The following is a 26,482-nucleotide window of genomic DNA, read 5'->3' as shown; positions in this document are numbered from 1 at the left end:
TTATGTGCTGAAAGTGCTTTTTTAGAATCGTGTAGTCCGCTTGTGTCAACCAGTTTTTACAGAATATGAACATATGCGAGAATAATAATGCTAAAATATCCTCTGATTGTTGCATGTGAACCATGTGAAAAATGAGAAATTTAAGTATGTTAGTATTCATTGATACCTTACATCTCAAGAACAATCAAGAATTAGCTTCATTTAAACATCTACAACAATGAAAACATCAAGTGATTTTGACACAACGCAAAGATATTCCTATGAAAAGTTTATTTTTCAATAGACAAGAATATTTCCTTGACATATTGCATGGAGACAGCAGTTTTTTGCAGTCCTTCCAATTATGGCATCAGAATTTACATTTGTTAGTTTATAATTGAGAATAACTGCAGGACTATATTATTACTTTGAGTAATCGCAACAAAATAAACTGTGAATCAATGATCCACAAGAAGCTATACTGGTAACTTTCTCACATACCTACATGGGCCTAGCCTGAGACTAAAACCCATGTGGACAAACTTCAAAAAAGTTGTTGTTGTAATAATAATAATAGTAATAATAATAATAATAATAATAATGACCTTATTTAAAGAAGGTAACACTAATTAGCTAAGAACTAATCTACCTTGAGGCCCTCGTACAAAGGAATGTATTTATTTTAGCTGCATCTCTGAAACCACTGGATATATTGGGTTTGGAAGAAGGATATAGAGTGGGCATTTCTAATCTCAACTGGAATACTATTCCAGAGCAGAGTTCCAGAGTATTGGAAACTTTTTTAAAATAACTCCTTATTTGCTTTGGGAATTTTATACTGTTTGGTAGACATGGATCGCATGTGGGGAGTATTACCAGGTAGCCTATACTGGAATAGTGATTGTAAATATTCAGGAGCACTGTTATGAGATATCCTGTACATTAATTTGACTTTTCTCAAACAGACTCGGTCTTTAATAGGTAATAATTTTAACCTGTCCAGCTACATTTTCCTTGCTTTCTTTCTGGATTGATATTAGCCCAAATGCTCTTTTTTGAAGATGTGCCAGCTTTGCTATGTTTTTATCATTTGAATTACCCCATACTGTATTACAGTAGTCTTAAAATAGGGTTGTATGTAACTGTTATAAAATAGTTTTCTTTGCCTTTCAGGGAGAAAATGTCTTATCCTACTGAGAAGCCATAAACTTGAATTGACTATTTTACTGATATGTTTGATATGTTCAGTCCATGATAGGTTATTATCTACCAGAACACCAAGTAGTCTATCATGACAGACCATTTGCAAATTTGTATCCTTCCATGTCAGACATAGTTCATCACTATCAAGATTTGTCCTTTTTTGCCATAAACCATCTAATTGTTCTTTCATCACATCTGTAGATTTTCAGTTTCTTCAGAAGGATTTCATGATCGACCATGTCAAATGCTTTCATGAAATCTACAAATACAGATCCTATTATTCTACCTTGGTCAAGTGCTTGAAGCCATTTATCAGTTAGGGAGATCAAGGCAGTCTCACAGGAATGTTTCTGTCTAAAGCCAGATTGATTAGGGTGTAACAGCAAGTGTTTGGTTAAATATGACATGAATGAGTCATGGACATGTTTTTCAATCAATTTTGACAAGTTTGGTAGTATTGAGATTGGTCGGTAGTTATCAGCATCATCCTTAGAACCAGATTGGTGAGAAGGAGTTACTTTTGCAGTTTTCCATATTTTGGGGACATGAGGTTGCAATACTTAAATTAATTATGAATGTTATGCTATCTACAATAGCAGAGGCAGAAGATTTAATGAGTCATGGACCAATCTGATCAAGTCCTGTAGCTTTCTTGGTATCAAGTTCACTGAGACATTTTTTAACAAAGTTTTTTGATACTCAGGTGGGATAGAGAAACATACCTCCTTAGAGATTTTGCAGCTGCAGAACTTTTTTAGTTCATTAAAGTTGTTTTCTATCACTGGTTCTTTTAACTTTGTGGTAATGTTGGTGAAAAAATCATTGAAAATATTTGCAATGCCAGTGTCATCAGTGACTATGGTGTCATTTACCAGAAGTGAGTGAATTTTATTTGTCTGTTTTTTGTGCATTCCTCCAGTGAGTTCATTGAAGACTTTCCAAATGGAGTTTATGTTGCTCTTTTTGTTGTTGTTCTAGGGTTTAATGCCATTTTTCAGCACAAGATAGGCTATACATGGCAGCCAGTATAACTGGTGGAGGAAGAACCCTGGAAAACCCAGGGAAGAACCACTGACCCACGAGAAGCTACTGGCAGGTTTTCCCACATAACCATGCTAGCCAAGTCTTGGATTCGAACCCATGCAGACAGAGGTGAGATGGCAGTGATCCAGAATGGTGAGTGCTTTAGACCACTCAGCCACTCGGGGCCCCTTCAAAAAAGTAGTTCATCTGATAATACTATGGCAAAAACTTTATCAGCATTTGAAAACTTAAAATTGCAATTGATTTTTTAAAATTATTTGATATGGAATCAATGGCACATGCTCATGACATCATATTTGGCTATAAAGTAGCCATTTTGTGGTAAAATTGGAACTGTTTTTAAACAATGAAGATGGTTTTCATGTGGCATCCAATTAACACAAGAAAACCATAGGCTATTTACTTGTTAATATTCGATATTAAAAGCTGTCCTGGATAAAAATCAAATGCATATTTAAGGGAAGTAAGAGGGGCATATTTTATCACTACAGGTTTCTTCTGGATCTGATTATGGGATGAAATCATCTCTTACAATACCTAACCCTTTAAGAAAATACATTTCCATATGCTAACCCAAGGTTCAATTTACCAATTTTTATTATAATTTTATTCAAGGGTTTTAGTTGTTTGGAGTTTTTTTTCTATGATACATGTGCTTCTGCATTAGGTGTGTGCTAGAATGAAGGAGCAGAGTTCCAATATTGGACAGTGACTTTTGCTGATTCATCAGAATTAATTTTGCATCCAAAAATTACCTATTAAATCACCAGCTTTGCTGATAATTCACCAGCTTTGCTGATAATGCATTATTATGCAGTAAAGCCACAAAATTACAGAGAAAGTACCCAATAAACATACCAACCATTAAATCAGACCCTGGTGGTCTTACCATTTAATACAGCCAGACCACATAATACTTTCTATTAGCAGTAATTGTCTAATCAATAGAAATAAATCAAGAGCTATCCTATCACAATAATTTCATTACAGGAGCTTTAGGTTTTCTATTATTATCATTTCTTGTTATGGATTAGGCCGAGAAATTGATTGCTTGATAGGCTCTGTTATATTAAAAGGACAAGGGTTGTTGCCTGTGTGGCCAGGTTAACAAAATTCAAGTATTGGATGACTTTCAAATGAGAGGAGAATATGAATTAAGAGATGAATCCAATTATAAATGATCAAAACTCATCAGAATGGTAATAGCCCAGTGTTTGAAACTGGCAGATTCCATATGATTGTTATTGCTATTGCATCCAGCATCAGTTTAGAATCATAATAACAGATCATGGTGCAAATTGTATGAATTGCAAATATAACACCACTTCGAACAATTTTGTGTCATAATAATAGATCATTATATTGGTGCAAATTGTGTGCAAATATAGAGTCATTTGGAACAATTTAGTATCGTTATTCTGGAGATTGTGCAGAATTAGTCACAGTTATTCGGCCTCAGCTCTAAATACAGATATAAGGCATCGAGTGAAAATTTAAATTGTAGATTTAGAGGAAATGATGTCTTCCTGACATCAATTCATGTATCAGACACTTCATGTGTGAAAGAATTGTTTAATAAAAGAAAGCAAAATGTTTGGCAACAGAGCTGTCAGGTAATCTGGTTGGGTATATTTACGATATCGGGTCTCCTTATTGCAACATAAATGATCCATTTGATGCATATTCATTGGTCTCTTCACTTCCACAATGGGAGAAAATGTCACAGCTAAGTTTATCCTTCTTTAGTATCATAGCCCTGTCGTTAAGTAAAAATCAATACATTTCTATTATATTTTTGCCACATTTAGTAGGTTTGGTGACTACTTGCAACATTCTACATGGCAGCCACACAAATTTTTTTAATGTAACTTGAGTACATAAAGGCCATAATCTGATGTTTCGTTATTGACACCTTGGCATCTTTACCATGGTCATGTAAAAAATGTGGCATTGTAGCCATTATCATTATTTTTTTATAATCTTGTTCACTTCAAGGCTGTTTCTAACACACTGGTTTATAGATTTTCATCAAATTTTCAAGTTGGTATTGCTATGGAACCAGACATGGTATATTATTTAGCTCTATTAGTCATAGATGAAAAAAGCTTATATAATGACCTGTCATCTGTCATCTGTAATCCGTCAACCTGTTTATTAGCACAAAGTTGTTCTAAAGACTCAGAAACTAATGGCAGGATTGATATAAAACTTTACACACAAATTCATATGATATGGTGTCCCATGAACATGATATAAGCCATGATGTTGGCCATCATGAAAAACTATTTTTAGCTACTCCTAAACAAATGGTTCAATCAAAACATGTGACTTTCACTAAGAATATTTCTTAAGATGTCTTGTTGGTCCTAAATAAAAAAGGGTTTAATCTGATATCCAGTATGTCTGCCACAATGGCAACATTTAAAAATTTGTTATTATTAATCCTCATGAATATAATTGTTGTTGGGACAGAAAGTTCTCACTAAAAGACTTCTTATGGTGTCTAGTTTATCCTAAAAGCAAATAGTACTGATGTTGTTTGACCACAACAGTAGCCATTAGTGGTGTAACAGTTAATTAAATTAGTCAGCTGACTGCAACTGTTTCTCACTGCCAATTAGTTGGAAAAATAAAACAATAAAGCTTTCAGAAATGATTTTGCATAAGTGATTATGAACAAGTACAGTTGGCTTCATAAAATTTTGTACACCCTAATTTTTTTCCTCACCATAAATTCTAGATTTTCACTGCAGTGAAACCCAGTGTATAATAAACATTTCAAATTTTCAAATGTGACTTTAACTAATATACAGAAATTGCATTGTCTATGAAAATGATAGAAGCATTGCCTGTGAAAATAATAGAAGGCATTGTCCATGAAAATTTTAGAAGGCATTGTCCATGAAAACAATAGAAGGCATTGTCCATGAAAACAATAGAAGGCATTGTCCATGAAAACGATTGAAGGCATTGTCCATGAAAATGATAGAAGGCATTGTCCATGAAGACAATAGAAGGCATTGTCCATGAAAATAACAGAAAGTATTGTTCAGAAAGTATCTCCAATTGATTAACTCAGTGGTTGGTTGTTGCTTCAGAACCAATCACATATCTCTCAATTTCAACCAATTCCAAACACTTTCAGCTGTCTTGACAATCTTATTTATATTACATGTACTTCTGAATGTTTGGTCATATCAGTATGTAGTGTTTACTTTGAAGGCTTTCTATGATACCTGGCTGGTCCTAAATAGAAATAAAATGATTTAACATCCAATATCGCCATCACAGAGTGCATTCTTAAATCATTTTATTGTTTCTCTTCCTTAAATGATGGCATTATCAAGTTAGATTTACTTTTTACTCTGATGATATCGATTTGATATGATATCTGATATGATATCTGTTTGGTATGATATCTATTTGGTTCTAAGGGAAAAGTGTGCCCATCTTACTTTGGATATGGCTTCTGTGGCAGCCATCTTGAAACTATTGTTATGGCTACTTCTCCAAATTGACTGGTCATAGTGACAGCAGTCAAAGGCTTCATATGATGTCTTGAGGGACCCAAAAATACAGTAGTAGCATGTAACTGGTTGTTAATTAAATGGTGCTTAACTGTCAACTTGGCATCAGTGTGGCTATCTGGAAAATCTTAGTCGTGTCAACAAGAGGTTTTCAACAAAGGGCATCGTATGATGTCTGGTTGGTTCTGTAATGAATTTAAATGCTGCTGATCCAATGTCCAATATGGCTGCCAATAAAAGCCATCTTGAAAATCTTGTTATTGTTACTCCTAAACAGCCATATTGACATCAGGTTTTCATCAGAAGACATCTTAAGAAATCTAAGTGATTTTAATGAAAATTGTGCCTGTCTTGCATTCAGTGTGGCTTCCAGAACTGCAGTCATGAGAATCTTGCTAATCTTTTTATAACTACTCCCCATGAATGGAGGGTCGTTTTGACATGTTTTTTAAAAAAATGAAAAATACTTGTAACCATTCAAGTGTGCCCTGAAGAGATGGTCATTTTGACATGAGGTTTTTTTTATACCTAAAGATTTTTAATAATTTCTAGTTTGTCCTCAATGGAAATGGTGCTGATCTGACATCCAATATTGCCACACAGCAGCCATTTTGAAAATCTTGTTATCATTCAAGAACTTCAGACTTGGTTTCAACATTCAGCAGTTAAGAAGGAATGGTCTTTTCTTGGATTCCTGGAATTTCTTTTTGGACAGCAAACCATCAGAATCTTTGATACATATTATTTGGTACACATAATGGTTGGGAACACTCTAGCTTACAAATATCTTATAAGATTTCAACCAAAGTTTCTTTGAAACTTTGTCATAGCATCAACTCCGATAAGTTTGATGATGACCAGTCTAGGACTTGGACATCTGTCCAGAATCTTCTCGAATTTGATCTCCCAAGGTAACAAATAACATCCTTGGAGATATTTGGCAACAGTAACAAATAACATCCTTGGAGATATTTGGCAACAGTAACAAATAACATCCTTGGAGATATTTGGCAGCAGTGACAAACACATGATTTTAAACATTAGATCAGTAAAGAAAATTGGACCAAAGCCATTATATTAAACTTTGTCACATACATTTATTCTATGCACAACACTAGCAGAACTACGATAGATTATGCAATAAACATTATGCAAATCAATTTGAATCAGTTAATATCTTGGATATTTACATAGTGATACAAGCAGTCTCCTGGAAGTTATTCCAGGACATGATGATTGTTATAGGACAGAACAATATGTAAAATGCATTAACAACAGTCTTTATCCTTTTTTCACTGTGGCATCATATCCTCTGCCAAACTATGTGTCATCTGAACATAATGCAAAGATTGCTGCCACTTTAGGGTGGCTAGAAATCTTATGATGACGTGGTGACACCCACATAATGATGATTGAAGTGCCCAAAGCTAGCCTTCATTGTTCTTATTTGTTCTTGATAGTTCCTCCAGTTTGGTCATACGTGTTCCACATCAGGTGGCTAAAGAGTGACATAATAAAAAGAGACCCCAAAAAAATGGTTCATTGTTCCATTACAACAAAGTGTTTATAAATCAGAATTTAAGTACATAGTGATAAAGCTGATGAACGTTTATTTACAGCCAGAAGAGATAGTATTCACATGTATTTCCCCAGGCTTTGGTTTATTGTTTACAACCATTTGGATTAAATCAGTTCAAATACATGAAAGGGATTTAATGTACTAGTAGTGCTTAAAGATAGTGAGGTAACCTTGTCTCACTCAGCTTTTCACTGTTTTGAGATAATTTCATTTTGCCTTTGAATTCTTTTTCCACCTTATCTTTCCTGAAACACATTATGGTACTAAATGTTTGATCAATTATTCAGGTTATTCATACAAAAACCATTAACTTGTTTCATTGCCCCCCATTTATGAGAGAGAGAGAGAGAGAATGTGTGTATGTGTATTTGGATTTTTAATGTAGCTTTAACAATTTGAGCCTTATTGCTATGATGTCTGCAGTGTGGCTGCTTTTAGTGATGCCTAGCACTTGCGCATCATGCCACAGACATGTGGCAGCATGTCCCACCCTTGAGTCACATTATCCTGACACCTCAGGCCAACCAGTCCTAACACTAATGCTCTAACCACTTTGGCCACTGGACTGCTCCCATTTTTGTAAGTAAAGGGGATATTATGATCAAAGAAACATGAAAATAATAATAAAAGCAAAGGAGAAAACAATGATATAATCAAAAAGACTGTGTTTAATAGGCAAAAAATAATTGTGTGTTTCCAGTTGCAGTGGTTTTATAATTAGGGTAGGTAGGTAGCATTTTTAAACATTATATATATATATATATATATAGTACTAAGTGCTTCAAATTACTGGGCCAAACCTTCTCGGTTAGATGCACGAATCAATTTTGTGCATTTTTTTTAAGCCAAGGGGAGGGGAAAGTGGTAGAGTTGGCAGTGAGAAACAGTTGCAGTCAGCTGACTGAAAAACATTTATTTTCTTCTGGCCTTACTTGCTAGAATAGATGGTACTCACTACTTATGCTAATTTTCATGGAAGGAGCTAAACCAAATTTATCTTGAATCTATAGTATTTATGTTATAAAGTAAACAATATATAAATTATCTGAGGGAGAGTTGATTGTCCGGGGGGGGGGGGAATAGTCCTACAAATCAGTTCACTGTATATATTAGAGTTACAAGTCTTGAACAACATAGCATGGGCATTGCAATCTAATTTGCAAACTTTAACCTTATAGCTCAAAAAGGGTCGGGAGTCAGCTAGAGTTATGGGTCTTGAACAACATTGCATGGGAATGCAACCTAATTTGTAACCTTGTTTAACTCAAAGAGGGTGGTGGGTTTAATACTTGCCCAATACATCATCCTGAGTCAGTTAGAGTTATGGGTCTTGAACAACATAACATGGGCATTACAACCTAATTTGCAACCTTTAACCTTATAACTCAAAGAGGGTGGTGGGTTTAATACTTGCCCAATACATCATCCTGAGTCAGTTAGAGTTATGGGTCTTGAACAACATAACATGGGCATTACAACATAATTTGCAACCTTTAACCTTATAACTCAAAGAGGGTGGTGGGTTTAATACTTGCCCAATACATCATCCTGAGTCAGCTGTGTCTGTGTCTTGTTGTGGAAGTACTTAGCACCCATTCTCTTGGCATGATACAGCCAGTAATGTTAAAAATTTTGTTGCACATAAGATCCCAAAGGCAGGGTCTACCAAAGTGGGAGGGGGAGTATTTGAAAGGGGTTTAATGTACTACCAGCCGTAGTGCTTAAAGATAATGAGGTAACCTTGTCTCACTCAGCTTTTCATTGTTTTGCCACCTTGAGATAATTTCGTTTTGCCTTTGAATTTTTTTTCCACCTTATCTTTCCTGAAACACTTTATGGTACTAAATGTTTGATCAATTATTCAAGTTATTCATAGAAAAACCATTAACAGGTTAGAATAAATGGTTTATCTAAAAAGAGTTGAACAATGCAATTTTTCGTTCTGGCTAATGCTTTCGTTTAACCTTACTGTTCAGTCATTATCTACAAGCAGTCATAATAATTCCAATTATTTAAAAATTACTTCTCTTTTTAAACTTGGAATTCATTGATTAAATGACAATATTTGCATCACTTTAGTCCCTTGGTCAGCAATTCACCCTTGATATAAATTAAATCTTAATCACTGTATGCGTGCCCTGAAAATATGTTACACTAGCGTCCTTCAACCTTTTAAATACGTTACACTAGTGGCCTTTAAAACCTTCACATTGCAAGATGGCAGAATAACACAAACCTGGACTGTTGTAATTATTTAAAATGGACGTTAATTGCCATCTTACAGATTTTGTTGCCTTGGCAACTTTGGCTATTGTTAGTAGAGCGTCTGTTATTACCAGTATAATGTTACTTTTTCAGCATACAGGTACATCGGTAGTATCTGTCCATATTAGGAATGTTTGGAAATTTCGGAGGAATCTTGTTACAGCTTAAATGATATTAATATCATGTTTTTTATTATTCATGACAAAATAGTTCAACAAATTAATGTTCTTTTTATAAAATGGTTGCATCTGTCACAAATTAATGGTGAATATTACAAATATAATTTTATTACATACCAATTTAATCTTACATGGCTGATATGGCACTCCATATGGTTGTAGTACAGTCTGTGATTCCATTTTGCACACCTAAAATTTCCATATTGCACTCAGACTGGAACTACTTTTACAACTTGAAATATTACCACTGAGAAATTAGAGTTAGTGGAGGTAACTGACAACAATATTTTGGACAAAATGCTTGACATCGAGTTCTTATATGAAGCAGGTGTTTCTAACTGACACCAAACATGATTCATCGGGAAAGACCAAATATTTTGTCTCTGAAATCATGAACTGAAAATGTGAAAATCGAGACAAAGTAAGAAAGATGTTTTGAGTCATGTCAAGATTCGAGGCATGGTTAGAATTGGCTCTAAAATCAGAGAAAAAAATGTCACCCCGTTTAATTATAAACTTAAATTGGTGCCTGACTGTTGACTTAAACAAAACCAGGTGGTTTGTGCCATGAGCCGGATACCCAATAAATACATCTTTTGACAGATAATTAATGGACGGTAAATATGGTTACAGCATTTGATCTTTAAATGAGCTTGCTGATTGCCACAAATTGTTGAAATATGGGTACAAAACGACCTTAAAAAGCAGAATTAAGTTTGAGAGAAAAAACAACTTTGAACTTTGTACCCATTTGATGGCCTTCCCAGCAACAGCACTGACAAATAGTGAAGAGAGATTCCACAATTGTAAATCATTTAAAAAACCAAAATCACCCAATAATCATTCCAGCTGTAGAGATTCAACACATTTGGTCTACAGAATTAGTTTACATATACATGTATGCATATATATATATATATATATATATATATATATATATATATATATATATATATATTAAGGAGCGAGTTCAAGTGAAGGAACTTTCAATTTGTCAGAAGATATTACTGCAAAATCCAAATTTTTTATTAAATAATGGATAAAAGTGAGAAAAATTTGCAACATAAAGATGGATGGTTCACAGAGAAAAATTTCAGATTAAAAAAAGTCATGTTTTAGTTACTACCATCTGTGAGTATGTCAAACATCACATTCCTTTGTAAGGCTGTAAACCATCCTAGGATTTTCATGGGTGCACTTATTTTTTGTCTGAACTTTACGTAATTTCTCAAGTCCACAATATTTTCTCATTTGTTGAGCCAATGTGTTTTGTGTTTACTGGACATTTCTGATAACTATGGTGCCCATCCAAAGTTTCCGAGATTATCATACCAATGGTGTAGCTAGTAAATTCATGGCTTCGGAATCAATATCTTTGATTGTTATCAATAGGCTTTCTATATCAGCACAATGTTTTTAATAGTATCATCTATAATGTAAGCTTAATCATCCCATTTTTGTTACAGCTTTTAGATTGCAAGTTGTAAAACAATTGACAAACACGTAAGGTGTTGGCATTTACATTTTGGGGAGGGGAAGCTGTGATTTTATTTCGAGGTGAAATATTTTCTTTTGTCTATAATTTTTTTAATTACTATTTTTTCCAAATAATATCTTGCATATAATGTGTTAATTTGCTATATATCTGAGCAAGATATTTTAAAACTCTTCACGGAAATTAAACAAAAAAGTGTCGGTACCCTGCCCTAGAATGTTGACTTCGTGGTTCCAAAAATAATTATGGTATACCAGGGTATGTATCATGGTACATTCAGAAACACTGCCATATACTCGGGTACAAAATGTTTCAGGGTACCCACCTAAAATTGCTAGTGCCAACATAGATATGGATGAACATTGTACTCATGAAAAGCAGTAGGTGTATTTTTCAACTTTTTCTTGATGAAAAGTGCTCCAAGCAGTCAAGATTTGGGGGATATAGAACAAAGAATTGCAGGCAACCATTGATCTGGCACTCAATGTACATATAACACTGTAAAATCATTGTTTAATAATCAACCAGGCTAACAAATTGTTTGTTTAATTTGGAGTATCTTAATGGCAAATGAAAACTAGCATTCATATTTACATTTGTTTGACTTAGGATATTTGAATGGCATGTGAAAACTACCACTGACACTTGTTTGACTTGGGTTATCTAATTGACATGTGAAAACTAGCTTTCACACTTGTTTGACTTGGAGTATTTTAATGGCATGTGAAAACTAGCATTCACATTTGTGTGATTTGGAGTATCTTAATGACATGTGAAAACTAGCATTCACATTTGTGTGATTTGGAGTATCTTAATGACATGTGAAAACTAGCATTCACATTTGTTTCGCTTGTATTATATTAATGGTATGTTAAAACTAGCATTCACACTTGTTTGACTTCTGGTATTTTAATGGTACATGAAAACTAGCGTTCACACTTGTTTGATTTGGAGTATTTTAATGGTACGTGAAAACTAGCATTCACACTTGCTTGACTTTGAGTATTTTAATGGTACATGAAAACTAGCATTCACACTTGTTTATTTTAATCATATTAGCTGTGAAGCTTGATCTTAGTAAGAGCTTAGAATTTCAAGAAAGATTTTGGCTATGCTTTATGTAGTTATTGCTTAAGATTGATCCTGTAATATGCTGTTGCCTATGTTCCAACCTTTTAATAGCAGATGTCAGACCATGTAGTAATGCTGTTCCCTATGTTCCAACCTTTTAATAGCAGACGACAGACCATGTAGTAACGCTGTTCCCTATGTTCCAACCTTTTAATAGCAGATGACAGACCATGTAGTAATGCTGTTCCCTATGTTCCAGCCTTTTAATAGCAGATGACAGACCATGTAGTAATGCTGTTCCCTATGTTCCAGCCTTTTAATAGCAGATGACAGACCATGTAGTAACGCTGTTCCCTATGTTCCAACCTTTTAATAGCAGATGACAGACCATGTAGTAACGCTGTTCCCTATGTTCCAACCTTTTAATAGCAGGTGACAGACCATGTAGTAATGCTGTTCTCTATGTTCCAGCCTTTTAATAGCAGATGACAGACCATGTAGTACACTCAGTTACCAGTGTTCCTGTCTTCCAGTACCAAGCGACTGAATGTGTACTGCGCTCACTTCTCTTTATTCCAGCCATTTGATTAAATCTGTCCTGCACTCAGTTCCCTATAATCCAGCCTTTTATTGGCAGGTGGTGGGGGACATTGGTCATGTCAGTGACAGCTTCTTGTTTCTAAGGATACAGTCAGTGCCTTAAAATAGGTCACAGTCCAGGTATAATTTGGCACTAGTCACAAATCAAAATATTTCAGAATCATGTATAATTCCAAATTTCATCAATATACATGTGAAAATTTTATTTGCAACTGGTCATTTTACAATCACACAAGAAAATTTCCCAAGCAGGTCACTTTGGCACAGTTGTCACCACCTGTCAACAACCATCTGTCAAATCTAGCAAGTTTCTAATAATCCAGTTGACTTTAAATGCATAAATTATTTATTCCTACTATAAACAGTCATAAGTTTTCCTTTAAATAGATCAACTATTTCATTCTCAGTTGTTGCTGTCAATAGAGGTGAATGCGCTTCAGTATTCATTTTCAGTGGACTTTAAGAACTTGAAGCTTGCATTGAAACAGGATGCAGACATTATATATGCATTTGTTCCTATCTTCAATACTTTATTTTGCAATTATATCTTGTAGATGGCAGACACATGGACTTGAGATTGAGGAAGTGAAGCATTGTTCAATTTCTGTGACTACACACTCCATAGTAATGACAATTGTAAAGGGAAAATCATATGTAAAGTGACACCGAGTGAGGAGTTTGAATGAATGATGATAGACCAGACTCAGTTGTTAATACCTTGCAACAAGCAGAGGGAGTAACAATGGTGTCCGAATGGATATCTTGCCTGGACAAAAGGTATTTATTCATCTATCACTCATTTCTATTCAGAAACATCTAAGACTTTTTTTTTTCAATATTAGAGTGCTTGTTTATGATCTGAAAAAGAGTGATACTGTGACAAAGTCAGCTCAGAACAACTGTTGCCAACTTGTTAAACAAGGGTCTTATATGCTTGTAACCTACTGTGTTTCAGTAACAGTCAGCAGGAAAATACATTTCATTTTTAAAAGCAGGATGTTTTACAGTTTATACATGCTATATGTTAATGGCATGTGTTGAGGTGGTGTATTTGACCCTAAAGATTACTTTAAAATTTTTTATTATTTTTAAACACAACTATATCAGGGTTTGGAGTTAAAAAAAAAACATTTTTGGCATCACACATCATGTTATGGCTGGTATATGTATACACAATCCAAAAATGCAAGCCAACAAAGTGAAAGGTTTGAGAAGTTATGTAACTTGATGTTGTTATATATTTGTGAAATAAAGTTTCCACTTTTCATCCGTTGAATTGTAATTAAATATATTTATATTTACACAGTCTCTAATTTTGTGTTGGATTCTGTTCTTTATTTGGTTTTGGATTGGAAAGATGGTTAGTCAAAATTTATTTTAAATTGGGAATGTTGCCTTGTTTTCTAGCCAGAAATAGTTCCTTGAGATATATTGGGGTCATATTATAGTATTTGAAACTTTTCATTTATTGTCGACATTTTGATATAATTAATTGCATCTGAGATGTTTTCATTATTATGTAGGTTGAGTCTGCAAGCAGAATAGCTACAAATATTCTTTTCAGAAGTGTTTCCCCAAATGGTATTACAGTGTTAGCATTTGAGTATTGAAAAATAATCATTTATTGCAATCAGAACGTGTGAGAGTCTCTTAATGGGTACTGTTCTTAGCTATGAGGTTTTCCAGCAATGACTCAGACTTGGTAACAAATGCATTTTCCACTTCAATCATGTTGTGGGTCCATTCATTGCACAGTCTTGAACATCAGTGTAAATTCTGGGAGAAACTAAAGACCTTACAATCTGGGGAGAGGTTGTTCAGAATGTGCTAAAAATTGTCTTCAGTTTATTCAATATCATTGTTGTTAATATCATTACAACACTGACAACAATATCAATTTATGAAAGGTCTGTTGCTCTGATTATATCAAGCATTTTACCTGTTTTGACCCCAATGTATTGACTTGGACCCAGGGTTTAAGACCTTCTTCACTAACATATTTAATGATTAAAGATTGAGTCACCAATCAGCAGTGTTTGTTTCACAGAAATTGACTGATGTTTTGGGCGGCTAGATGATCTATTTTGAGAAGAATCCTTGGTATTGGAAGAGACAACAGTTTCACAGTTGATAACAGAATAATGATGTTCACCATTCACAACAATTAAGTAGTGGGATGGGTGGGTGGGTGGTGGCTTATCTCAGCAGAATCATTGGCATGATCTCATTTCAGAGAATGCTTGGAGACTAAAGACAACATATTCTTTTCATTGCCCTCAGCAACCCCTGCTAGCATAGAAACATTTTCTGATGGAGTTTCAGAGTGTTTTTGGCACGTAGCAAACATTTATCATTATTCCTTGTTATGGCTCTTATCTCCTGGCCACTGCCCAGCTCTTATCTCCTGGCCACTGCCCAGCTCAGATGTACTGCTTGGCTTGGATTAACTTTGTTATGGCTGTCATTGCATCTTCACTGCTCTGCTAAGATGGTGGAGGGGGCATGGGCTCCATATACAGTCTGGTTCAGATTTCTGATAAGAACATTGAAGGTCATTCTAGGGTATATACACCACTATTAGCTTCTAGCTGTAATCCCTGGTGATGTGTCTGATTTTAACTGCAAAATTAAATTTAAGAAACCCTTACATCAGCTGAAAGTAGGTGCAACACTGATACACAGCAGTATTTTTGTTTTAAATTTAGCTCATGGACCTTCAGTTTCCTTGATGATGGAAGCAGACACCTGGGTCCTTGCAGAATCATCTTTATCAGTCACTCTGAATCTTGGATCTGTGGCACAGCTCTTTAACAAAAACTGCTTTGTCCTTGTTATTGTTTTTCACAAGTCACTTTCTTGGACTTCCATTCCACTCACTGCCATTTAAGTGGAAAAATTATCACACAGACGTGTTGTAAGGGTCTTCATAGGCTTAAGAAGGTTGACAAAATCCTCTGCTTTTGTTACATGATCCTCTGAAATCTTTCTCTCTCCACCAGATTTCCTTAATTATCAGAGTAACTATAACAGCATTCAGCCATTCTAAAAATCTTTCAGTCATAAAAAACTATTCCTGTTCGTCTGGGCATCTTGGATCAATATATGCTTAGAAAGCTGCAACAGTTCTTTAATTTATTTATTCATTGGAATTACAAAGTGTTCATTGATGTTTTGGACTAAGTCACTATTTTCAGATTATTGTGCAATCATTTAAAGGCTTTCTGGATTATATCATTGTGATACATTAAGACCTATACCATTGAAATTCATTTTATACTTTTGGACTGGTAATACAATTTTAAGACTGTTTGGGATTTAATTCATAACACTGTAAGTTACTTTAACATTTTCACCTTCTTTCTAGGAGAATAAATTATTTTGGAATTTTAATAAACTTGCTGAGTTTTGCTTCTTTCTGTTGCTTAACTTAAGATTATTGAATCATAATAGCTGATTCAGCCTGACTCTGTAGCCCTTGCGGTCCATCCATTTGTAGTAATGGCTACTGATTCAGCCTGTCTCTGTAGCCCTTGCGGTCCATCCATTTGTAGTAATGGCTACTGATTCAGCTGGTCTCTGGAGCCCTTGCGGTCCATCCATTTGTAGTAATGGCTACTGATTCAGCCTGACTCTGTAGCCCTTGCGGTCCATCCATTTGTAGTAATGGCTACTGATTCAGCTGGTCTCTGGAGCCCTTGCGGTCCATCCATTTGTAGTAATGGCTACTGATTCAGCCTGACTCTGTAGCCCTTGCGGTCCATCCATTTGTAGTAATGGCTACTGATTTAGCCTGTCTCTGTAGCCCTTGCAGTCCATCCATTTGTAGTAATGGCTACTGATTCAGCCGGTCTCTGTAGCCCTTGCAACCCAACCTTCTGTAGGAATGGCTACTGATTCAGCCGGTCTCTGTAGCCCTTGCGGTCCATCCATTTGTAGTAATGGCTACTGATTCAGCCGGTCTCTGTAGCCCTTGCAGTCCATCCATTTGTAGTAATGGCTACTGATTCAGCCGGTCTCTGTAGCCCTTGCGGTCCATCCATTTGTAGTAATGGCTACTGATTCAGCCGGTCTCTGTAGCCCTTGCAGTCCATCCATTTGTAGTAATGGCTACTGATTCAGCCGGTCTCTGTAGCCCTTGCAGTCCATCCATTTGTAGTAATGGCTACTGATTCAGCCTGTCTCTGTAGCCCTTGCAGTCCATCCATTTGTAGTAATGGCTACTGATTCAGCTGGTCTCTGTAGCCCTTGTAGTCCATCCATTTGTAGTAATGGCTACTGATTCAGCTGGTCTCTGTAGCCCTTGTAGTCCATCCATTTGTAGTAATGGCTACTGATTCAGCTGGTCTCTGTAGTCCCTGTAGTCCATCCTTCTGTAGGAATGGCTACTGATTCAGCCAGTCTCTGTAGCCCTTGCAGTCCATCCATTTGTAGTAATGGCTACTGATTCAGCCTGTCTCTGTAGCCCTTGCAGTCCATCCATTTGTAGTAATGGCTACTGATTCAGCTGGTCTCTGTAGCCCTTGTAGTCCATCCATTTGTAGTAATGGCTACTGATTCAGCCAGTCTCTGTAGCCCTTGCAGTCCATCCATTTGTAGTAATGGCTACTGATTCAGCTGGTCTCTGTAGCCCTTGTAGTCCATCCATTTGTAGTAATGGCTACTGATTCAGCTGGTCTCTGTAGTCCCTGTAGTCCATCCTTCTGTAGGAATGGCTACTGATTCAGCCAGTCTCTGTAGCCCTTGCAGTCCATCCATTTGTAGTAATGGCTACTGATTCAGCCTGTCTCTGTAGCCCTTGCAGTCCATCCATTTGTAGTAATGGCTACTGATTCAGCTGGTCTCTGTAGCCCTTGTAGTCCATCCATTTGTAGTAATGGCTACTGATTCAGCCTGTCTCTGTAGCCCTTGCAGTCCATCCATTTGTAGTAATGGCTACTGATTCAGCCGGTTTCTGTAGCCCTTGTAGTCCATCCATTTGTAGTAATGGCTACTGATTCAGCTGGTCTCTGTAGCCCTTGTAGTCCATCCATTTGTAGTAATGGCTACTGATTCAGCTGATCTCTGTAGTCCCTGTAGTCCATCCTTCTGTAGGAATGGCTACTGATTCAGCTGGTCTCTGTAGCCCTTGTAGTCCATCCATTTGTAGTAATGGCTACTGATTCAGCTGGTCTCTGTAGCCCTTGTAGTCCATCCATTTGTAGTAATGGCTACTGATTCAGCTGGTCTCTGTAGTCCCTGTAGTCCATCCTTCTGTAGGAATGGCTACTGATTCAGCCAGTCTCTGTAGCCCTTGCGGTCCATCCATTTGTAGTAATGGCTACTGATTCAGCCTGTCTCTGTAGCCCTTGCAGTCCATCCATTTGTAGTAATGGCTACTGATTCAGCTGGTCTCTGTAGCCCTTGTAGTCCATCCATTTGTAGTAATGGCTACTGATTCAGCCTGTCTCTGTAGCCCTTGCAGTCCATCCATTTGTAGTAATGGCTACTGATTCAGCCGGTTTCTGTAGCCCTTGCAGTCCATCCATTTGTAGTAATGGCTACTGATTCAGCCGGTCTCTGTAGCCCTTGCAGTCCATCCATTTGTAGTAATGGCTACTGATTCAGCCGGTTTCTGTAGCCCTTGCAGTCCATCCATTTGTAGTAATGGCTACTGATTCAGCCGGTTTCTGTAGCCCTTGCAGTCCATCCATTGGTAGTAATGGCTACTGATTCAGCCGGTCTCTATAGCCCTTGCAGCCCATCCTTCTGTAGGAATGGCTACTGATTCAGCCGGTCTCTGTAGCCCTTGCAGTCCATCCATTTGTAGTAATGGCTACTGATTAAGCCAGTTTCTGTAGCCCTTGCAGTCCATCCATTTGTAGTAATGGCTACTGATTCAGCCGGTCTCTGTAGCCCTTGCAGTCCATCCATTTGTAGTAATGGCTACTGATTCAGCCGGTTTCTGTAGCCCTTGCAGTCCATCCATTTGTAGTAATGGCTACTGATTCAGCCGGTCTCTGTAGCCCTTGCAGTCCATCCATTTGTAGTAATGGCTACTGATTCAGCCGGTCTCTATAGCCCTTGCAGCCCATCCTTCTGTAGGAATGGCTACTGATTCAGCCGGTCTCTGTAGCCCTTGCAGTCCATCCATTTGTAGTAATGGCTACTGATTCAGCTGATCTCTGTAGTCCCTGTAGTCCATCCTTCTGTAGGAATGGCTACTGATTCAGCTGGTCTCTGTAGCCCTTGTAGTCCATCCTTCTGTAGGAATGGCTACTGATTCAGCCGGTCTCTGTAGCCCTTGCAGTCCATCCATTTGTAGTAATGGCTACTGATTCAGCCGGTCTCTGTAGCCCTTGCAGTCCATCCATTTGTAGTAATGGCTACTGATTCAGCCGGTCTCTATAGCCCTTGCAGCCCATCCTTCTGTAGGAATGGCTACTGATTCAGCCGGTCTCTGTAGCCCTTGCAGTCCATCCATTTGTAGTAATGGCTACTGATTCAGCGGTTTCTGTAGCCCTTGCAGTCCATCCATTTGTAGTAATGGCTACTGATTCAGCTGGTCTCTGTAACCTTTGCAATCCAACCATCTGTAGCAATGGCTACTGAATTTTGAGTCACTGTAACCCTTGCAGTCCAACCTTCTTTAGTAATGGTTACTGATTTGTATGTCTCTGTAGCCCTTTCTTGTAGTGATTTAGTCCACAAAGTTGTAATGAGCATATTGTAATTTCAATGAATAATTTAAATAAATAAATCCTCTCAAATTAGAACTGAAGAGAACTGAAGTTAAAGATAATAATAAGTAATTTTAATATAAACAATCCTAATATTAAAAACCTAAGTTACAATAAAAAGACCATGATGAATGTCAGCTTAACGAAATTTTTTTAAAAAATTGTTGACAGCATTTATTTTTGGAATTTTATAGTGTCAGAATTAAGACTGTATCTATAACTCTGAATCAAGTAAACATGTTTACCCTTCATGACATCAGTTATGTTGTCCCAAACACCACTTTTAATCATGGACAAAGGTCAATCACACAGTACAAATTAAAAATACATAACAGACTAAAACAATCTCTAACACTGCTTCTGGCAAAAACAAAACTGCTCTTAACAGATTCTTAATTTAGAGGGAAAAAAGGCAAACTACTAATAATTTTTCTTGACCATGGAAAATTAAAGTAACTTTTATTAAGTAAGTATCATTTTGTATTGACTCTTGACCATTTGCATTCATATGTATATCAGAATGGCAAAGTTATTGATGCATCAGTGAATTGTTTTACCTCTACCTGTATTTTTTTTAAAATATTTGATCAATGATGATTTCATTACAATAATTTTCTCAGGAAAAAAAAACATTTCTGGATTACAGTAAGGTATTACATTATAGGTAAAATAATATATTCAGAAAAATTGTAGAGAATATATTTTGTAAATTGATTTTTTTTCTCCTTACACCAGGAAATGGCAAGAACAGAAAGTATTAAATTTGTATCTATGCAGTTGTCCACTCTATAGATTATAGTTATGTGATGTGGTGTCAGAAGGTACATTTAATTGGGGACTCGATTTATTTTTAGTTAAAAAATCACTATGCAGCACTAGACACACTAAGTGCAGAGAAAAGGGAGGTAGTGGAAAAATCTGGGGGTATATACTTGAACAAGTTTGAACATTAAAACATACAAGTCTTTGGCACATTTTGAGTATAGTTTTAGCTTGTATATTTGTATCAACAGAATGTTTTAGACAGCAATTGCATCTCATGCCTGCCATGTCCAACGTGCTTGAATGTTATGACAGTTAAGACAAAAGATGTTACTGAAATTTGAAATTTTTTATGTTGACAGTGCAACAACACAAGTAGGTTATTAAAGTTAATGCAATAAGAGTTCTTTGCCCAATTACACAACACATTAACCAACATGGGCTGATCAAATGGTAGGATTTGAACCCAGATCCTATTGGACACAAGAATTACATGCTAGCCATGGCTCCTATTTGTGAAATATTCTTCTGTTTTTTTTTTTATACCACATGTTGTATATAAAGTCGAACATTTCACTTAATGCAAGTTGTGAATGCTAAAAACAGTAAATTTCTACTATCGCTCTGAAACAACTAGCAAGATCTTGGATAATTGTCAGTGTATACCGTTTTTTGTTCATGAAATAATTTCCGCAAGTACAGATTGACAACTCCATGTCACACTTCAATTAGAAATTAGTTCCACATCAGTATTGAGATAGACAGGAACAAAATGTGGGTGCTAGTCGTAAGAAATTAAAATTTATAACAATATATACTTGTTTATAAATTGAGTCCAATTTCAAACAACATAGACCCAGATCTGCCTTCACATACTATGCTGGTAGATCAGAGTCTATGCTGTTTGTTCTACTAATTACACCTAACAAACTGCATAGACCCAAATTAGCTGGCACATTAGCAATATCAGATTTTGATCTGTTCTGTTGGACTAGTCGCATATGCAAGTATTTATAGTGATCTATATATGCTGTTTGACCTCAGTAATGACTATTAGAAAAATTCATTGCAAAAGAATTGGATGGAACCAATAAATGCTTGTTTTAGATACACCAGAGTGGATGTGTTTTTTAATAATAAATATTCTGAATTTGAAGGTTTTCAGTGATTTTTCAGTATGAAGGATACTGGCCTAACTCATTTTCTCAACTGTCAGCATGTAAAATGCTAGCCTAACTCATGTCATTTACTGTCAGAATGTAGTACACTAGCCTTACCAACCTCATGTCCTTTACTGTCAGCATGTAAAATGCTAGCCTAACTCATGTCCTTTACTGTCAGCATGTAAAATGCTAGCCTAACTCATGTCCTTTACTGTCAGACTGTAGTATACTAGCCTTACCAAATCTCATGTCCTTTACTGTCAGCATTTGAAATGCTGGCCTAACTCATGTCCTTTACTGTCAGACTGTAGTATACTAGCCTTACCAAATCTCATGTCCTTTACTGTCAGCATTTGAACTGCTGGCCTAACTCATGTCCTTTACTGTCAGCATGTAAAATGCCTAGCCTAACTCATGTCCTTTACTGTCAGACAGTAGTATACTAGCCTTACCAAATCTCATGTCCTTTACTGTCAGTATTTGAAATGCTAGCCTAACTCATGTCCTTTACTGTCAGAATGTAGTACACTAGCCTTACCAAATCTCATGTCCTTTACTGTCAGCATGCAGAATGCTAGACTAACTCATGTCCTTTACTGTCAGAATGTAGTACACTAGCCTTACCAAATCTCATGTCCTTTATTGTATTCATGTAGTATACAAGCCTAATTGATTTTCTTTACTGTCAGCATGTAGGATATGCTTGCCTTACTCAATTTCTTTACTGCAGATAGTGGCTATTATTCTTCATTCATTATTAACATTTAATATACATGTAGTTGTATACCCATAGGGGATACAGATGGGGATTTAATTTGTATATAATGGTATCTTTGTAACTGATTCACTGTGTTGCATTGATCATATTGCTTTTGAAAAGGTTACAACGTCTGTATAATTGGAACATTGGCTTTACAATTATGCACTAGGGTAATATTTGTTGTACAAAGCTTTTAACATCATAGTTTTAATATTCCATAAGGAATGTTGAACAGTGGAGAAACCTTGGAAAATATGAATTTGAAGATTTCTGGTAGAAAATTAATAAGAAAGATTTTTTTTATAACCGCATGACAAAAAACTTGTAGTTTCTATTTTGACTTCGTCCTATTTCTGACACATAGTCAAGCTTCATAACAAACTTTAAGAGCCAAATGTTATAAAGTGTCATAATTTCGTTACAGCTATAGAGCAAAGTAGAGTATTGATTGTTATTAATTTTGTGTACAGTTATTGTGATTATTTTATTATTTATTACTTTGGTCAGTGTTGCAGCAAAATATTCTGCCCCCCCCCCCCACCTTGCAGCAAAACCTAATTCTAGATCCCTCTACTAATAAAAAAAGTTGTTTGCTGGGAATTCTGGGCTTCCACTGGCCCAGGTCAGTGGCCCCCACCCACAATCTGCCACTGCAGTTAAAGGGATTACTTGGATTCTTCCTATGGCACTGCTTTTGGTAACATTATATATAAGTTTTAGCTGGATTTTAAGTATCAATATATGAAGAAATAAATTTCTTTAAAAAAAATCATCTACTAATAAACCCTCTTTTGTTGTAATTCTATTCATGCTTTTCATGCCATGGACCCCATTATTTCGAATGAGCAAATGACTGTCAGTTTTTGTTTATTCATGAACTCATACGTTTTAAACTACTTGAGTCAAGTTTGGTATTGCTGAAATGCATTTACTACTGTTACAGATATATGTATCATCTATTTGATTTTATAATATAGTTTTATTTAAGTCATTTGGGTTTATGACATTCATTCTTTAAGTCTACATTGTAGGAATCTAATTCATAAAACAAGGCTGATCATTAAGTTAACAGCTATATTTTATAAGTAAAAAGTACCATACATTAATTTGAATGGACATCACATAAACATCACATATTTTATTATTTATTAAAAAAACTCAAAAATACTGACTAACAAAGATAGCAAATTAAATGTACATAACATTATACAGTATAAAACATTGACCCAGGTATTATGGGTCTTGCTGTCTTGCTACTTTTGTATGCAAGCCTGATAGCATTGTTCAGTCCACTTTCCCTGGAGGAATTGGAGGCCAGTTTTCAAGAATGTCTTACATACTTGATAGCCCATATTGTCACTGTTTTATAGCTTAGAGTCTGATTGGATTAATTACTCTCTTGCTCAGTTATGTGTGGACAAATGGATCCAGAAATGTAGACTGCAGTATAATGTGGATGCAAGCTATTAAGACAATGTGGGAAAAATATTAAGACATGGATGGAGATTGACTTTGAGAGGATGGGTGTGGTGGAGGTGGTTGAGTACATGTTTTATAATCACATTGGGAGTTATTATTGATAAATAGTTTCTTTTGATGAAGGTGTTTATTTTGAAGATGACCAATCTTTGAAAGATCATTAGAAACAGTAGGCCAAAAGGTTTCAAAAAACAACACACACATACCAGATAAAATGAACAGCTTTCTGAATATTGTTTGTATTGATTTCTTATTTTTTTATTTATCAGTATATTATTTTTGCTATGATTTTATTGAAAGTAATTACAGAATTTCTATTCATTTTTATGGGGCCCAGGATGGACGAGTGGTCTAAGACACTCAACATTTACCAATCACTACTCATCTCAGTCACTTTGGTTTTGAGTTTTGGGCTTGGCAAGTGTGGGTATGTGAGTTTGAGTCTTGGGCTTGGCCAGTGTGGGTATTTGCAAAAGCTTGCCAGTAGCTGCCTGTGGGTAATGGTGGTTATTACTGGGGCTATCTCTGGTTCGTCCTTCAGTAGATAACGGCCACCAAGTATAGCCTGTCATGTGCTGAAAAATGATGTTAAACCCATAAAACCACAAACCTCTTCTCATACTTGAGTAGACCTCTGAATTCCAATTTGGGAATTAAAGGTTCACTGCAAACTTTGCATTTCCCTTCTCAATTACAGACCTGCCTATGATAGTAAGCTTTTCGTGCACAGAAAATTCCTTTTGCTTCTCCTTGATATCTTTGATGATATTTGAGAATAATTATGATAAACCACAAATTACTATATATATTTTAATGATGTTATTTACATTATAATTTTCAAAACTATTGGCCACTTGAGTTGACATGATTAAAGACCTGATGACACTTCTTCAATGCCTTATAACATTTTTATTTTGCCTCTTTTTCTTGATTGATACAATAGATTCATTATTAAGAAAATATTCTAGGCTGTCTCCCACCACACCACCGTGAAGAAATATGGTATATCTTAAAATCGTTATGCTCTTAATTTGGTAGTCTTTTATTGTAGGTTGCATTTCTTGTAACTTTAATTAGGCTGGGTTTTTTAATACTCATTTTATATTGTTGTAACAGGTCATCGCTTTAACACTGTATCAATCTAAAGATGCAAATTTAACTATAAAAACGACACCCATTTATACCTTTGATATTCATTCCACAGAATGGGTCTTGTGGTCTGCTGAATATACATAATAAAGAATGCTAATAAAACAGCAATATAAAACCCTGAAAATTTTGTATTCCTAACAATTTCAGACATACGTGGCATAAACTAAAGATGATCAACAAAAGAACAGAAAAATATGCAATATATGCATACCTTGGCTAGAAACAGTTTTCTTAATTTCATTCAGGAGAGAGATGAAGTATCTCGTTTGGTATGGCATCAGACTTCTTAATCCAAAGGCCACAGGTTTGATACCCAACTGAAACAAACAGGGTCAGCTTCCTGAGAGGCTTTGGGAAGGGTACTTATCTCTAATTTTCTACCTTAGCCATTACATGTGTTGAAAGAGCCGTAAATGCCAACCAAGCAACATCATCCTGGATATAATATAGATGATTTAAGCATTTTTAATGTAAATAAGTTACAAAAAAACCTAAATGGAATACCATGAAAACAGTTTTAAGCAATAAATTAGTCCATGTACTGTTTATCCCTGACACATTAAACATCTTATTATAGTTACTCCTCCGGAACAGCTTTTCATATCAACATGGGCATTTCATGAAAGACTTATTTTGATGGCTGATTCATCCCAAATAAAAATCAAATGTAGATCTGACATCCAGAATGGACATCATGGTGGCCATCTTGAAAACCTTGTCATTGCTCTTGTTGCAAAGCATATGGTCACATCTGGTTTTCACTTGAAAACTTATTATAATGTCTAGTTGGATGTATATGATAGTGATGTTTGTCTAACATCCATTGTGGCCACTAATTTAACATCCATTATGGCCACTACAGCAGCCATCTTAAAAATTTTGTTATGACTGCAGCTTCAGAATTACGACATCCAGCAAGGCTTCCTATGCATGATTCGTACAGCCTTGACAAATCCTTGAATTTGAGAGGCAGCCTTGACAACTACCTGAATTTCATAATCATTGCTTGGTTTGGAAAATGCCTTGAATTTATCTGAGGGAAAATAAAATGTTGTTATGGGGTTTAACACCATTTTTCAGCACACAATAGGCTATACATGGCAGCCAGTATTAATGGTGGAGGAAGAATGTGGGAAAACCCCCGAAAGAACCACCAACTGAGCCACAAGAAGCTACTGGCAAGCTTTCTCACATACCCACATTGGCTGAATTTTGCAGCATCTTGTGTTACAGCACCAATAGCCAAAATTGATTTATAGAGGCTTGGTCAAAATCAGATGACCAGTGAGGCTTGTGGTTGTGGGTTGGAACCCAGACTGTGGGTATATGTGAGTATTTCAGAAGTATTGACTAAATATTGAGTTCTAAAATTCACAACAACACCAACAATCCTTGGAATTCATAGACCTAACCAGTACATGACAGATAGTAAAACTCAAAATTTGTTGAAGGAAGCAATTGATCATGGATGGTGACAACTATACAGCTTCCAGTATATGCTGAAACTA

The 26,482-nt window shown here is 35.9% G+C and overlaps 1 protein-coding gene across 1 annotated transcript in view; it reads left to right on the top strand.

The window, feature by feature from the left end:
* LOC149776746 (rap guanine nucleotide exchange factor 4-like) overlaps nt 1-26,482 on the top strand; it is a 272,232-nt gene that overhangs the window by 18,903 nt on the left and 226,847 nt on the right. Inside the window, exon 2 of the mRNA XM_089941417.1 lies at nt 13,497-13,719. Coding sequence (XP_089797543.1) covers nt 13,625-13,719 — 95 coding nt within the window. The 5' untranslated portion in view covers nt 13,497-13,624. The remainder of the gene's footprint in view (nt 1-13,496; nt 13,720-26,482) is intronic.

Source organism: Sinohyriopsis cumingii, chromosome 18 (assembly GCF_028554795.1).
Source record: "Sinohyriopsis cumingii isolate HCF-2022 chromosome 18, ASM2855479v2, whole genome shotgun sequence".
Taxonomy (NCBI): domain Eukaryota; kingdom Metazoa; phylum Mollusca; class Bivalvia; order Unionida; family Unionidae; genus Sinohyriopsis; species Sinohyriopsis cumingii.
The sequence above is the reverse complement of the archived record's forward strand: the minus strand, read 5'-3'. Positions and strand labels throughout refer to the sequence as shown.